Source organism: Anas platyrhynchos, chromosome 7 (genome assembly GCF_047663525.1).
Source record: "Anas platyrhynchos isolate ZD024472 breed Pekin duck chromosome 7, IASCAAS_PekinDuck_T2T, whole genome shotgun sequence".
NCBI classification, from domain to species: domain Eukaryota; kingdom Metazoa; phylum Chordata; class Aves; order Anseriformes; family Anatidae; genus Anas; species Anas platyrhynchos.
This window is the reverse complement of record NC_092593.1, coordinates 35,606,942-35,624,055: the sequence shown is the minus strand read 5'-3', so window position 1 is coordinate 35,624,055 and position 17,114 is coordinate 35,606,942. Positions and strand designations below refer to the sequence as shown.

Sequence of the window (17,114 nt, the reverse complement as noted above, 5' to 3'; positions counted from 1 at the left end):
GCATAGTAACCACCCATTGGAAAATGTCAGTGCTACAATGACATTTTTCATTTTATTATACATCCATTTTATTTCAGTTTGGGTATTTATTAAAATTAATGGGAAGAATCTATGTAATGTTAAGATTAAATGCTGCATAGCTCTAGAGAATTTAGTCACATCTGCCTGTTACTGCTCTGCTACTTACTTTGCAGTCATGTATTGCATGATGCAGTATAAAAAAAAAAACAACAGGTGACAGGATATAGAAAATTCTGGTTGAAAACACTCTAGAATGCCCAATTAAATTATTATTTAATTTAGTTTAGTAATTGACTTGATTTGTTAATTTAATTGTGATCAAAGTACAAGCAGTAAACACCTCAGGGAAAAATGCCAAAAGAGATAGGAGTAACCATGCTTGTTAACTGAGAGATAACCCTGGTAACAAGCATGGTTCAGCACACCCCATATTAAGACACCAAGTAGCAAAATGTAGATGATGCAACAAGCTGTGGGCAAAAACTGTAAGGAGCTGAAAACAAATAAATGAACAAACAAATACAAAAATAAAGGACTGAATAAGACAAATGGATGAATGACCACATTAGTGAATGAATGAGGTAGAAACAAACAGATGAATATAAAGGTGAGAAAATAACAAACTACAGTTCAGAACAAACAGCTGCCACGATTAAGTAAGATTTATTTCACAAGATGATCTGATGGAACCCTGAAAAACAATACGTTTGCTTGGGAATGCCTGGATATATTGCAATATATGGCACCCAAACCTTGCTATGCAGCACAAGATTAGCAATCACAATTACATTTAAACAAAGCAGCAGCCCATTTCAAATAATAGCAATTCATCACATCCATCACATAGCAGATTGCCTGAATCAAGAAAGACACTTAAAGATATCAGTATGATATCACTGCTGCAGAACGATCCATGTCAACGGTGGTGAATATCTATAAATCCTAGTGCCTAAAAGAAAAGTCACGAGGTACACCTTTACCATTTAATTTATATAGTAAACATAGCTCATGCATAACTCTTTCAGGCCATCCAAGCTTTAGCTCACTAGAAAAATTGTGAAAAATTTAGGCCAGGCATAGCAGGGAGATACAGCATCCTTAGTACACAGTCTGAATAGCTGTGGGTAAAAAAAATCATAATAAAAAAAGAAAAAGTGAAAAGCTTTGATGCCTGGGATGAAAAGGAGATTATAGGAGGGGTTTTCTCACTTGTTATCAGGCAAATTTGAGTTGTGGAAATGTGAACAAGTATGGAAAATCACACTGAGTAAGGACAGGATGCTGTTGAAAGAATAAAGGAAGATTTGGGACAGTAGAAGGGGTTAAAATGTGGTGGAGGTTGGGGGAAGCTATCAGTAGTAGATACCAAAACAGATAAATGAGGAGGGTATGGAAGGGAGAAAGAAGTAAACTCTTGGGCAGGATAAGAAAATGAATCAGAGAGAGATCAGAAGGATGAGAAGGAAGAAAGAGAGAGAAAAAGAAAAAATAAAATACAACAGAAAAAAACACCCCCAAAACAAAGCACCCACAGATAATCTATAGTAACTTTCTAGAACGACGCTGCCAAGCAGACTGCTGTCTTACACCACATTCCACTTGCAGGCAATAATTAAATTAAAACATAATTTGTTAAATTATAATCAGGATACATAGACATCCAAGGTATAATCTACAAGCAAAAAGTTTGTTCTTTTTTAAAAAAAAAAAAAAAGAGGACAGATAAAAGGCTTTATCATCTTACAATGGGCTGGGGGTAACCTATGCCAACTGAGCCAGCCTTCACATCGTAGGAGTCATACTGTGGAGAAAAACTCTGTAAAAGAAATAGAGAAAAACAGAAAAAAAAAAAAAAAAAGAGAAAAAATGTTTGCTACAAGTCAAATAAGTATTTTCTTACATTTATATGGCAAATTAATAGAAAGAACTCATTTGCATACATTGAGTACTATCATCCATAAGAGAAGCCCAGCCAATAACTTTTGTGTTCTTGGTTTAAACACTTCTGACAATTTGTCTGGAAACCAATGGAAGTTCAGTCAAAAGCATTTAGAGAAAACATGTCCCGTGGGGCTTTGTGACAGCAGATAGCTTCTCTGACATGCCCACTTACATAAAATACTGCTTAAAAAAAGCCCCAACCATTGAATTTTACAATCAGTTTTTCAAGGAGATTCTATGTAATTCTTCTATTTGAAGTTGACTTTATTATGCAGATAATAGGGAACTTAGTTGAACAATATGGCATTAGTGCACGTAGGTGGTTGAAGTGCAGATACGTGCAGAGTTCTGTCTGATAACCCAAACCACCTTGGATCCAGCTCTTCCACTGGCCAGGCCCAAGAAGGATCCTGTGCTATTGATATCAGCCATCAGGCCAGGATTCAACAGCATTGGAGTTGGAGACTAGTTCAGCCTTTCTTGTATCTGCATCTGCCAAGCCAAAAGTGGTAGTTATCTTGGTATATTATTGTGATGTCCACTGAGGCTGGTTAGCTGACCTATAGCACATCTCCCAGCAGCTCAGTCCTTCCCTGATGATTGCTTTCAGAACTAAATAAAATGAAGACGTCTTTCCTCAGTGTTTTGGCTTACCTGTGAGTGGGAAGAGTATGTGGAAACTATGAACAGATGAACAGTGGACTGTGTTCAAAAGTAACTGTTTTATCATAACATTTTAACAGTTTTGCATTAAAGCCATTCCATCTTGTAAGGTTGGGCTTGCTCAATTGCTTGGGAGACAACGGGACCACTTGTCTAAGTGCTAACTGTGAATCAACAACCTTAAAAATCAAGCTGCACAGTACCTGCAGTTAACATTTTCCATGATACAGCATGAACCACTTGGAGTGCAAAAAAGAACACTGCCCCATGCAGAAAAAATTAAGATGAAGAAAATATTTTCCTCAATTATACTACAGTGCTAACCATAGCTACCAATGCCACGTGTGCCTAAAAATCATGTTCTGTACGTCTGGAAGGTGTCAAAAGTGGGGCTTGGACAGAATTTTAGACATCTAAAGATGGAACTGCAATATTAAAGTCTCCTCTTTACTAGCCAGCTAACCTTGGTGATGCTGGTGTTGCACAGGGGACTCAGGGGTTTTGACCACCACCCCAATAAGACCTCAGAAGCTTTCCTTCTGTGTCTGCCCAGCTCTTCAGAAGAGAATTCAAGATTTGGTGGGCCAAAAATAAAGAGGGAACACAACAAATAGCAACCAAAATGGGACTTCTCTGCAAGCAGGGGACACGAGTTTCAGTCTAGTTGCCTGGGAACGTTCTTTGTTAAACATGCAAAATAAAGGAAAGTGAGAGAGGTCCTTTATCATTAAGCTTGAGAGGATACACTTCCTCCAGCACAGTTCTTTCTGGTCAGATTATTTCTGAGTCATATAAGTCTTTCATCAGATCTGGCCCAAAAGTTTTAATAATAAGATAAGACTGTGATTTAACTGTGCTTCAGCCAAATTTCATGGAAAAACAAATAAACTACAGAGAAACAAAACCTTGACCTATTACTCAGCTGTGTTTTTCAAAGGCACAAATGAGAGACAAATGCCTTTGAAAACAACATATGTGTGAAGGTACAAGGGATAAATTCTTTACTGCCTTTGAAACCCTCCCTCCTATGTATTATTTAAAACAAAAACAATCAGGGCAATCCTGTGATTCACATGAAACAGGATGTCTCCTATTTCACCCCAAGCTTTCTTGATGAAATAATGGCTCTTTGAAGTCAATAAAGTGCTGCTATTGACTATATTATGCCTAAAATTTCTCCTCAGCGCGGGTGCTTTCCAATTGCAGATTGCTTGCCACAACTGTGTCAATTTACCTTCCTGATGGTTTGTTGAGGACTGGAAAAGGCTGAGAGACAGTCAAGCTTCTCTCCCTCCCCATCCACTTTTTAGTCATCTCTGGGAGTCATCACCAATGCAAGAGCCCAGCCTGCTGCTTCACAGCAAGGGCTGTGGGTGTCCACAGGACAGTACTGCTCATGGGCAACGAGTAGAAGCTGAACACAATGATGACTTACACCTCCGTTGATGCTGGGACACGACTGGCAGATGCCGGGAGGACCAGGAGCTCCGGGGCTCCCTGGCTGTCCTGGGGATCCAGGGGTACCACTTCTGCCTGGAGGACCAGGAGGGCCCTGCAAAGATACAAACACAGCAGATACAGACATCAAAGCTTGCCTCCAACATTTCTGTTTGCCGCAAAGTCTGTGGGGTTGTGGTGGTGGGAAGCTTTCTCTATTAACCATAATTAAGGACACGCCTGATCATTCAGGAAAGATGCAGACAGTAGGCAAATTTAAATGAGGAAACCTTTATTAGCTGCTGGAGCCTTACTGCGTCCAATATTTGATCAAGCACACCAGAAATATTAAACAGGTCGATTCCTGAATATGAAAGTAATACTGCAAGTGGAGACCATAGGTTTTCCTTCTACTGGGAAGAAACAATGACAAAAATAACATGTAATGCAGTTTGGACTAAACTCTCCTCACTGTCTATTTTTTCCCAGTTGAAATCATTAAGAGTTCCATTGAAGCTAAAAGAGATTACTTCAAAATAACAATACTGCACAGATTTGCTTCAGACAGTGCTGACATCTAGGAAAGCTGGGTATCTCAGCAGCTTGAATGGTATATATCGCACTGTAAGAACTGGCTCTTGATTTTGTTAGTTTTCTTGGGAAAAAAAGAAAAAAAAAGCTGCACTTACAGGTTCTCCCCTGGGGCCTTGATGGACTGGAGGCTAGAAAAAAGGAAAAAACAATTAAATTAAGAAAGAAAACAAAGTCAAACTGAAAACCGAATATATATGAAAAAATAAACAAGAGGAAAATACATTTAAATACTGAAGTATAGTTTTATATAGTTTTATCAAATAAATTAAAATTGTTCTTATTCAAAACATTTAAAAGCTTTTTTTTTTTTTTTTTTCCAGTCAGTCTTTCATCTACACATTCATGGTGCATCCATAAAGTGTGTGCATCTACCAGAGGCAAAAATCTGGTGCTAATGAAGTCAGTAGAGCTTTGCCATTTAGTGTGATAGGGACAGACATCCACTGTGAAAGTCTGTAAAGGATGAATTATTTGCATCCTTGCCTACTAAAAAGCACATTAATACATGTGATAATATAGTTAACTTTATTTTTTTTTCAGACCTGATCCCCCGATTAATTTATTTTTTCAATCAGCAACTCATCTATAGGTTACAATCTAGATTCTCAACTGGCATTTTAGAACTTTTTTTTTTAATTGAATTCAGCTGCTAGTGATAGCCAAGGGTATTCAGCTGAAACGACCTTGGATTTTTCAAGGTGGTGATTTCCTGTCCATTACTCAAGGTCAGCAGGACAGCTTCCACTGGGCTGACCAAACTCTTGCAAATTGAAGACTGAAGGAAGTAGTCCACGTGGCCTATGTTACAAGGTACCACAGAACTGATTAAACAGGGTTTGAACCTGCCTGGGGATTTCAGTCCTGAAATGACAACCCCTTACTCCAGGAACTGAACAGAAAGCAGCTCCAAGACTCAAGGAGAGAGGAAGCTGTGCTTGAATCTCCATCATGCTTGTATGGACCACTCATTTGTGCAGCTACAAACTGTTCAGTGAAGCAGCTCAGGCAATTCTGGAAGCTGTATAAGTGCACTAGAATGATGGAACCAACACTAGGATACACATTTGTATGCAACTTTTCACATTTAAACAGAAACATTATTTATAAAGCTGTAATCGTGCATCTTCTGCCTTCCTCTTCTGTCTACACATCTCTTCAACATTTTATTTTTCTCTTACACACAGTCTTCCCTCTCTTCCATACACAAACACAAAGATCACTCTATAGGGATCTGTATTTCTTATTCATAATGGAAGTTGGGATATTGAGTTACTGACAGATCATTCATTAGAATTCTTTTAATACAACCCAACCTTTGAAGCAATGAAAATCTCAGGAGTCTGTCCCATTTAAATGCCTGGTTAAGAACTGTCAATGTGCCTGTGGAAATCAATATACTTCAACTTGTTTTTTTTTTTTTTAAGATCTCAGGGATCTTGAACAAGCATGAAATGTTCAGATGACCTTTGAGTATTTCTACAATGCAGATTTCAGTATAGCTAGCTCAAGGACTGAGGCAGTTTAGGTAGATTTGGCATGCACTAACAATATTTTTTTTCATGAGGTTAAGTTGATGCAACTGCTTTAGCTAATACTACTTACTTTCCTTTACAGTGCAGTAAGTCACACAATAACTCTGCAATAATAAATTTACTATACAAAGATACACAATTGAGATGATAAGAAATGCAAGCTCACAGCATGCTGTGAAAATTATGCTAGCAATAGTTTCATGGATTTACAATGAGCATGATGTTGACAAATAAGCTGTTTGCATTATTCTTGTGTTTTGCCATAAAATGAAAAAATGAATAGCTAACCATTGCCCTCTATCCCTCTTTGTTTCTATTTCTCTTTGCCTGTCGCCTATGGAAAAGTGGGTTGAAGGACTTCATGCTTTCAGACGCATGGTCCAAAGGGCTAACAAGTATTTTATCAGATCTGGTACCAATCCACTGCTGGAATACAGACATAGTGATATATTCTCAATTTTACCAAAATAAAGATAAAACTCAGTGAAAGTTCAGTGTTTTTTATTTGATTTGGCAAAATTTACCCATTCTAAGTATTTGCCTGGAGTCAAAAAGTGACATGCTCTGTATTTAAAAGAAAAGTATTTAAAACTATCTAAGAGAAAATCAGTTGAGATTGGCCTAGCTCAAGAAGAAGGTGACACCAAAGTAACTATATTGAGGACTTACTTTTGTAGGCTGTGGTGTTGTTTGTGGACAAACTGGACAGCACTCTCCAAAGGGGATCTCTGGGTTGGGGCAGTCTAACTCCTGGTCGTCACAGATGATGTCATCACAGAGAACAGATCCGGAGTCACACACACAGATTTGGCACGGCTCTGGTTTCCAAACATCCCTGTCAGCATAAACCTGCCCAAGATGGGTACATCCTCCTAGGACTATGGGAAAGAAAGAAAAAAAAAAAGTTCAGTATTATTACAGATGTATTTTACAAATCAAAGAGGATTAACATGAAAGCTTTCAGATAATCTGTTTTGTTTTCTACTGTAATATAGTTTATCTGTGTACAGTAAAAGGCTAAATGCTTCTCTTCAGACACTGGGAGGATGTTACACTAACTGCAGAGTCTGCTCTGAATCTATGAATAGACATCAATAGAAACCTCCTGGAGTTGATCCAAAGCCCAATTAAATCTGCGATAATCTTCTGTCTAGAGTAATTCCAGTGTCAGACTGAGTGTAATTAGCAATTGAATTCTTTGATGCAGATAAAAAGCAAGTGTGCCAAATCTCTCAAATGAGTGTACCATTGGCACCCAAGTCCCAACATGTGCACTTGCACATGGATGCAGAATAAGTGGTCTGTCCAGCATGAGCTCTTGCTGCTAGCATCTTGCATTAATAGAGAGCATCAAGTGTTTTCAAAATGGTTTTTGAAAGCTGACATATGCAATAGATCTAAAAGAATGTTTGCATTAATTGCCCAAATGGTTTGCCATAAATTTGTCATCTGGACTGCTCAAATGCTGTAAGGCGCTATTTTCAGAAAGTTGTTCATCTGTAATATCCATAGCTATGTGAATTCCTTCCAGCAGCTATTCCACTGATCAAATTTGTTGTAGATAATGAATTTGAGGAGACTAATGGAAAACAGATTTGAACATTAAACTTTAGGTTTGTGTATTCTTTAAGAAATCAGATCCAGAATTCAGCCATTTAATAAAGTAATATACAAATAACACTACAGAGTTAGATAATCAACAAAGTTCCTTGTAAATTTTGTAGAAATATTAGTCTCAGGCTGCAAAAATAAGTAAATGCCTTCATTAATGACATAAGATTTTTTTTCCCCATGAATAATTCAAAATTTGTTTGCAAACACACAATGATAAATAGCTGTGTACCTACACAGTCCTTAAGAGAAAAGTTAATCCTTAAGGAAAAGTTGCCTACTACACATCATTCTTCAAAAAGAAAAACAAAAATATACCAAAACATGTAATTTAGAGTTCTGACATTAAAATTACTGCTGGCTCCGGACTGAAAACTCTGAATACCATCAAATTGTTGTAATGGTCCTAATTATGTAGTACAAGGCTGAGCCCAAATCTATACTGCAGCTTATTACTGTTGGTTATGCAGCCCTATTTTCTTTTCTCCCGTGCAGTATGTTTCACCTCTGTTAATTCTCTTTTCCACTACCACATTGGCACATTGGCCTAATTTTCTGTTTATATTCTTTCCTTTTCTTTCTTTTTTGGTCACGTTCTTTCTCTTCTCATGCTTCGTTTCTTTCTTTCCCCCCCATTTTCTCTGTTCAGGTCTATCTTTCTCATAATACATAACTTTACTTTCCATCTTCTCTTCAACCTCTTGTCTTAGAACTGAACAGTCTACTTACTTTTCTGCCCTGCACTCAACTGAAATGAGTTTTTCAGACCCTGCATCTCCTTGTCACTATTGACCTGACTTTTCCCTCTGTGTCACCCATGAAGTTCATGTCATCATACTCATACTTTAACTGGGCTCAAACAGGAGGGCAATGGAGAAGCCCACCAAGACCTCCTGACTGAGAGATGGTGAAGAATGTCTTATTTCCAGGACACAGGGTCACAGCATCAGGTGCTGCTTCAGAGGACAGCATTTAACAGCCACTATATCTGATAAGAAGTGTAATATTTATTTCAGAGTACGATCCAGACATCCATCATTAGTCTCTCAGGATAGATTTAGTTTCTAAATAGTTGCTTGGTTTCCCAGCTGTCATCCTGCATAATCACGTCAGCGTCTCAGGTAAATAAACTGATTTTCTGCTTGATTAATAGCTGACTGTCTCTCTAAGAAACATTTTCCTCCTCGAAGAAACCAATAATTCACTGTGTTGAAAACAAACAAATAAAAAAACCACCAAACTTGACAAGACAAATTAGAAGTACTTCCCAATGAACAAGAAGGCTGAAAAGTACTTTACAAAACAAGAACAGCATTACAAATGAAACCTTTTTTTTTTTGTGTGTGTGATCTAATGACTCATAAAACAAACAAACCAACCAACCAACCAACCAACCTAAATTAGAAGTGCCAGAAGCTGAATAGCTCAGTGTATGAGTGAGTGGCTCACTGTATACAAGAAGACCCAGAAGGCATTATATTGCATGGAGTAGAATAAATTCAAAGCTACTAGGAAGACTAGAGCTTGCTGTCCATAAGAAAGTAGGTAGATGGACGTGCTCCTGAAAGCATGGCTGGGCACGGATCTGCTCTACAGCAATGTACTCAGTATCACCTCAACTTACACACTTTCCACCTCCACAGGGTAAAATGTCCTCATTTACAAACATCATGAGCAAGGGAAGAGACCAGTTTTTTTTAGCTTCGGGAAAAACAAAGTTTTGCATAGAATTATTAAATAAAAATGCCATTACTCAGATCTAGAAGAATGTTATTATGTGTACATGTAACGTACACTTAAATGACTCAAGTACAGGAAAAAAAAAGAAAGAAAGCAGATTTCTGTTCTTACAAGGTTGCCATTCAGTTTTTCTGCAGTAGATGGCATCGTTTAACAGGAAGAAAGAAGAAATAAAGCTTGAAACCATCTGGATGTAATGACATTCATATTTGCTTCTAACTTTCTGGACATTATTAAATGAATTAAGAAATAAGCTAGGAGAGTTGCAATGAAAATCGTTGTGGCCTTTGGCAGAATGAAAGTATTAAATAGATTTCCAAAGGAAACTTGCATCTGGGAAGACTTAGTCCATTCAAGACACCCCCTCTGTGCTCAGATGTAGATCCGTGTGTCAGCATGTTATGACATAATGCATTTTGCATTGCTCATAAACATTAAATGTTAGCTCTGAAATGCTTTGGAAAGCTGATTTGTGCTAAAGCACTGGCAAGCAACATATAGGAAGCATAAGGCCATAAAAAAGCTGACTTGCCTGCTCCTAGACTTGTGGTAAAACAGTCGCATACTTGCCTTAACCAGCTTTTCTGATGGATTCCTGAACATATATATTAGCCAAAGATTTAAAAAATATATTAGAAATGCAAAATCTTATACTGCTCCTGAAAGCCCTGAATGCAGCAGCTCTGGAAAGCTTTGTTTCTCTGACAGTTATTGCAATGGCTTGTTGGGAGCTGTGTCAATCTATGATAAATTTTAAAAGTCATTAATTTTATAGAGTATCTGAAAGCCTGAATAACTTGGCTTTTATTCCTTTTACTGAGCATTCACACTTTAAAATATTTCTGTATTTTGCTGTAAGTAGTATTTCTCTGGGCAAGCCTAAAAAAAGGAGGAGAAAAAAATGGAAACAGTCTTTGTGATATGCTGGTTCTGAGTTATTTCCCATTTTCTGAGCAGATTAACAGTTGTATATGGAAGCAGGCAACTCAGGCAGAGCTGAAAGGAAAATCATCATTCTGTCTTGAAGGAGAGTGAACATTAAGAGTGGAACATTAAGGAGCCCAGATAGGTAGAGGAGGAAGCAAATACGGTCATTTTAGGCCTGGAGGATGACAGATGTCATACATTACATAAGCATTGACACAGGGAAATCTGTTAGCAAGTGCTATGACCTGAGAAGCTGACCTGCTTTCTACTTGCGTTTGGCTTTGTACCTGTGGAAGTGCTGTGATCATGACTTGACCACATTTATGTGGCAAACAGAAAAAAATCTCCTAACAGCGTCCTCCAAAACCACAGGCTTTTCCACTTTGGACGAAGCAGATGACCAGCTATTGCATTAGTGGCATACTCACAGAGCCCAGTTGCCAGCAGAGCTGAGGAGCTTTGGTCTGCAAGAATCTGGTGACCACCACCACCACCACCAGTCAGGCAAAAGTTTTGAATTTATTTACCTTGGATCTAGTCAAGCCTAATGGGCTGAAATGAAGGAGTCCTTACCCTTAAATTTGACTGGATCCAAAGCCTGCTGGAGACAGGAAGGGACTTTTAATTGTACAAAGCTTATGCTTTCTTACGCTGACCTGGTTTGGGTTGTTTGCTTTACTGTATGACTACTTCAGAAAGTATCTTTGCATTTCTTCTAGGCTAAATGCATCTATTTATTGCATATTCCAGCAAGACTTTATATGTTATTCATCAAGAGGCCAATTTACAAAGACAAAGTTCATTTTCAGTGGAAATGCCCCGTTCTCCCCTGTGCTGAAGGAGCCCGAGGAATCCATCCCAGCTCCTGAAGCAACCCTGCTTTCCATCTACTGAGCAGAAAATTAATGCCAGTGTCTACCTCAAAGCAAGTGGTTTGGCCTTGCTGTCTGGTATTAAGGCGGTGTTTATAACAAAATCAAACATGCTCATTCCATGGTGTGATCACTAATGGAAACAAATGGACTCTCCTCATCAACTAATCGGCTTGCTGAGCCAGACAGGCCTGCTCTGCCCATGTGGACTCCAGCAAGGTAAGTGCTGAGTACTCAAAAAGCCTGAAGTAGTTCAGGCAGAAATATAAGAAAAACAGTAGGTTAATTACATGTTTTTTAAACTGCTGAGCCTGCAGACATTTCCTCATCTGGAATTGCCCTAAAACAGCTGGTGATTTTTGTACTGCCTGTGTGGGTGAATGGAAGTGTCAGGGATGAAACCTCCATTAACAAAACACCAACTGCAGCCTGTGAAAAATCAGAGAGGTGTCGTCTTAAAAATTCTTTACTTCTCCATTGCCCGCAGCAGAAAGAGCTGTTACTGGGTGTAATAGGATGGGAGTGCAACTGAATGGTTCCCAGATTTCCAAAGTTTCACAGCAGATAAGAATTTTAAACTGAAAGTGAAGCTTCTAGGGATGCTCATCTGCCAAAAAAGCTGGCATTTGGACAGTGCCACTGCTCCACTCCCAGCCCTTTTCCTCTTTATTCAGCTGCAGAGCAAGGAAGAGAAAGCAGCATAAAATAATGCTGGTAAACCATAATGCTGTACTTTTATGTCAGAGGTGTTGGAGAAAGGAAACTCTCTCTGTTTCACTGGCGATGTATAGAGAAGGCTGGATTCTCAAGCAAAGGTCCATTATGCCATGTAGCCAGACTGTCCCTGCTCTGAGGCCCACCTAGTCTGTCACATAACAAAACAGGGGAAAAACAAACAAATAGGCCTGCACAGGTACAAACAAGTATTTGTGTTTTAAGCAAATCACTGCTTGTGTCCTTCATTCTTTGTAAGCTCCAAGTGCTGCAACCTTTCTGTGGCATTTAGAACTTTGTGAAACACTTGGCAAACAATATCCTTATGGGCATAATTTGTTACCAAGTAAAACTCAAAATGCCTTTATTTTCCTCACAGGTTATAGCTCTTTCCTAATCTTTCAAAGTTTGATTGATGTTAAGGGCTCCAACTTTTCTCCCGTATCTTCTGAAGGCTGCTGCTCTTCTTGAAGGTGATGTGATCTGAAGGGACTGGGACCGTCACAGTGCCCTGTGTTCAACATTTATGTTTCTCTATTCGGTCTCACGTGGTGACATCCTTGAATAATGTTCTCCATGCAACTGCTAAAGGTCACCCTGCCACGGACGCCTTGCTTTGAAACAGGCACAAGCGACATCCCATCAGGGATGCTGTTGCTCAACAGTCCCAATGCCTTCAGCTGCAGGACGGCAGGGAGGACAATGGCAGAACAGATTTCTTGTTTCAAAGCTCTTAATGGGAAAACAAATTGGTTTAGTTTGTGTTGGTCGGTCAATAATTTTCTTTCTTAAGGTTGTCCTGAGAATCATTTCTTTCCTGTTTCTGGATCGGTAAGAGTTGTTTTGGGAAAAATCACCCGATAGCCACAAGAAACAATTTTGTTGTTAGCTATTTCTTGACAACTTCATGGCCTACATGCATGTTTGTTTGTTTTTTTTTTTGTTTTTTTTTTTTTTTTTTTTTTTTTTTGTAACAGAGAAATATATTCCTGAATGACCATTTGTATTGGGATGCTATTCTTGGATTTCCTTTCCAAAGTCAACTCAACCAATTACATTTTAACCTGTTTTTTAAGTAGAGGTAGACTTGTTTTGCTATAATCTGCAATATGTATCATTCATTCCTGATCAAGGGTAAACAGCATCTGATCAGAAACTCCCTTGACTTTACTGGGCTTTTACTGAGCATTTTGACAAGATGAACTGTTTGCGTTAGAGGATGGCACACAGCAAGTAAAAAATTCATCTTAATTCAGTGCAGAGTCTTTGGGAGGGCCATTGCATAGTTTCTCAGTCATTCTTACCATTACTGGTAAAACACCTATGAGATTTTTCCATCCCCTCTGTTCTTATATTAAAATGTTTTTTGCACATCACCTTTTGTGCCATTTGGTGTCACTCTAAAAATAAACAGCAGGCTGCAATCAGTTTACCTGTGGACATTTAGTTGTAGTACTGGTATAAATTCTCACTGCTCTGCAGTAATTTGTTCTGATGTGCTCCTTGTCTTTAGAGCGAAGGATGCCAAATGGCACAAAGACCCATGTCTAAGTCTGCAATCAGATGGAAGCTGACATAAATTCAAGGTCTGATGTGAATTTATGGATTTATTGGTTTCTTTAAACATACATCCTGCCCACTCTTTGGGCAGTCAATGAATGCTTGTATGGTCAGAGTTCAAGTGTCAAGCTAATCTCAATTTAATCTCATCAAAAACTGGCCTACCATTTTTCTAAAAGAGAGCAACAGCTTCATGTTCAATACTACTAAGATTAAGTAAGTGGAAAAAATTACCAAAATCCACCATTCTACCACACCATTCTATCAGAGAGATAAAAATCACCCAAGGTGAAGGTGTATCTCTAAGACACAAGACATTCTCTTCTGCATTTCTGTTTTTGAGCAGGATCAAAAATCATTTATAATGCTGAAGGATTCTTTGCACCATTCTTGCCATAGGCCTACTCTGAGAAAGAATGAAGAAAATCTGGGAAAGTTATTGTGTATGAGCAAGTTGTCCAGGCTGTGCAACCAGGTTTTCCTTTTCATTGCCTAAGTTTGCAATTAAAACAACTTTTTTTTTTTTTTTTTTTTCCAGATAATTAAAGTTTTGAGCTGCCCATGATCTTCTCTTCCCCCTTAGCTCAGTGAGAGGACTAATGACTTTATGCAATGCCATTTCTCTGCTTTTCCTTGGAAGAGACCAGCTTGATTCAATATTTCTCTCCTGAGACTGGAACAGATGGGAAATGTTATAGTGCAGTGTATTACATATGGTAATAACATTTATATTTTCAGATAGTTTGGGCAAAGTCAGCCCTCTTACAGCTCTGTGGCCGTAGTGGATTTGCATCAGAGATGAGTAAAACAGCAGGGGGTCAAATTCTACACTCACATAACTCCCTGTACAGTTTTATTGATTTCCCTGTAATTTCAGAATTTGGAAGTAAATGAAGGCTTTGGTTCTTGTATTTCATATTCCAGTGATGGATTAAAGAACTCTGGCATATAGTCCACAGAAAAGAATCATGTCTTTGACAATAAATTAAAAGTATTTGCAATTCACAAGGTCAGGGGAAAAACAAAATGCAGCAGGCATTTCTGAATGCCTAGAACATCATTAGCCTAGTTTCATCGGCAAAAGGATTTGTATTCATTCACTCCTCGTTCCAATTTGTACCAATTCACCTCACAGCCATTCTGGACAGTTTGCTGGATACAGATGGCAGTATTTGATTCTCATAGAGGACATTAATTGGCTATTTGTACACTGAGCACGATGTTCTTATTGTCAACTTGCTAAGGCTACTACAGCCAGTATTGCAAGGGTTTTCTCAGGGTACTGAAGACACTTCCAACTTCACCACCTATTTTCTAAAGGCTTAAGCATCTTCCAAACTAGAGCCCTTGTCAGGTGAAGGCCACACTTTAGGCATAGCAAAGCACCTTCAAGGCCAGAGCTGACTTTTGTTCTTACAAGAGTTGAGCAGTATCACTTACTACGGTGCCTGCCTGGCCCCTCGCATGCATCCTGCTCGCCCAGCCCCATGCAGCCGCAGCGCCAGCTGGCATGGAGCGAGGGCAGGCAGCTCCCCAGAGCAGAGGAGGGCTGTAACATCCTGAGCAGACACAGCCAGATGCACCAGTTAATCTGTTGGAGTCCTTAAAAGGTATGAGTGGAAGAGCTTGAGCCAGAGGAAACCTGATAAATGAAGAGGCTCTGTCCTCTTTTTTTTTTTTTTCCTCCTTTTCACTGAAAGAAGTTTACGCCACTATTTCTCCTTGCAGCTACTCTAGCAGCAAAAGAATTGCTTGGATTTAATCTTTTTTTTTTCCTATTTTTTTTTCCCTCCATATTTATGCTATTCTGTCTATGCAAAAAAAAAAGAAAAAAAAAGAAAAAAAAAAGAGTGCTCTAATGAGAGGACCACCCTGCCAACTGCAAAGCCACCAACAGGCTCAGAACATTGCACAAAAAAATCTTGCAACTATCTGAGCAGATTTCAATTACTCTTTTCAAAGATTTGCAATTCCCACCACACAGCCTATTGTTTGCTTTCACTAGAACATTCCTCTCTTAAACAACTGGCACAGAATGACTACTGCTCTGCAGGGAAACGAGCTAGCAACATACAGCGGATTTAAAGCCAAGTCCAGAAAAAAATATAAATTTTTAAAAGAGCCTCTCGTGAACGCAGAAGTGTTTTCCAAGATAATATGAAGGCTATTTTCACTGCTTATAACTGAAGAAAAACATGGGGGATGAAATTCATTCTCCTTTGATGCTCAGTGTGGCTATTATCCTGAACATCAAAGGAATAATGAGTGATGCTGCCCATATTTTCCATTAGCTGTATCCAAGCGAGCAATTGTTTCTCTCGTGTCTGTTTGAAAAAGGAGCTGCAACTTTGCTCTTGCTTCTTTTCCTAAAAGAAAATGGAGAGAAGGAAAAGAGAGAGAAAAAGAAGCAGAAAGGGGATGGGAAAGAAGAGGGGGAAAATAGAGGTTTACAGCAGATGGCCTGCTGATGCCTGGGCACTGGGCATGAATTTCAGTGGGAAATAATTACGTCCAGAAATTTTCCAAGAACTGCCAGTGTTGAATTGCTGTGGGAAGTAGTTTCCAGACACAGATCATCCTTTGATATCTACTGCCGCAACCATGCTTGGGTTGTTCCTGGGTTCCACTGCCCTTCACAGTGCTGAGGCTGGGACTAACACAGACCCTGAAGCCACCATAGCAGCCCACAGAAGTTTTCCACATGGAAGCAGACCTTTGGCTGTCCTGGCAGAAGAGCAGAGTTGCCTGTGCCACCCTGTAGGGTGGGATGCACGTTAACTGAGAGAGAAAAGCAGCAGCAGACAGGGATTGGTCTCCTTTGGCTATAGATAGCTTTGTGTTCCTCTGGCTTATGCTGCAGGCCATTCTTGTACAAAGTCAGCTAGTCTTAAATTTACAAATGTCACCCCCCTTTAACTGTTAGAGAAGCCCTGGGCTTCCAAAATAACACAACACATTCAGCTTTAAGCCATGCATCTTCTCGTTATCTTCACATTCTTCCTGTTCAATGTCCTGTGCATGCTTTCTCTTCCCTGACAGCCATCTCTTCCTGGACTATTTGTGTGATTCCAAGAAAGAGAAAACTGTGCAGACATTGTTAAATGAGGTACCGCTTCCATTCTCATCCTGATAGTTCATGTTTAAATGAAGGGGTTGACGTAAATGAGGGAAAATGGAAGCACTCTTAGTTAATCTGAAAGGAATCTCTTCTGCTGTCCTTTCACTAAACAAAGCCAGAAGTCCCAGAGTTGAAGTTTATCCAAACTAAAGCCAACAAACAATTGTTGTTGGAGGGGGTTATATCATGTTTTCCATTGTCATTTTGACAAGAAGCAGGCAGAGACTTCAACTTTGCACACTCAGAGATGAGGATATTGGGTCTGAAGTGGAAATAAATAAATAGCGGTTGGAACTAGGGCAGCTTTTCTCAAGCAAAATGGGGAGAACCTTTGCTATGCACTACAAGATGGGAAAGAGAAATGGTTGTCTGAAAGTATAAATT

The 17,114-nt window shown here is 39.1% G+C and overlaps 1 protein-coding gene across 2 annotated transcripts in view; it reads right to left on the bottom strand.

Annotated features, from left to right (window-relative positions):
• COL3A1 (collagen type III alpha 1 chain) overlaps nucleotides 1-17,114 on the bottom strand; it is a 50,310-nt gene that overhangs the window by 26,742 nt on the left and 6,454 nt on the right. Inside the window, exons 2-5 of one of the 2 annotated variants that reach the window (XM_027462007.3) lie at nucleotides 6,858-7,066; nucleotides 4,752-4,784; nucleotides 4,061-4,177; nucleotides 1,766-1,837 (exon numbers count right to left, since the gene is read on the bottom strand). In XM_027462007.3, the coding sequence (XP_027317808.1) occupies nucleotides 1,766-1,837; nucleotides 4,061-4,177; nucleotides 4,752-4,784; nucleotides 6,858-7,066 (431 nt within the window). The remainder of the gene's footprint in view (nucleotides 1-1,765; nucleotides 1,838-4,060; nucleotides 4,178-4,751; nucleotides 4,785-6,857; nucleotides 7,067-17,114) is intronic. The other variant, XM_027462008.3, reaches the window with a different exon arrangement.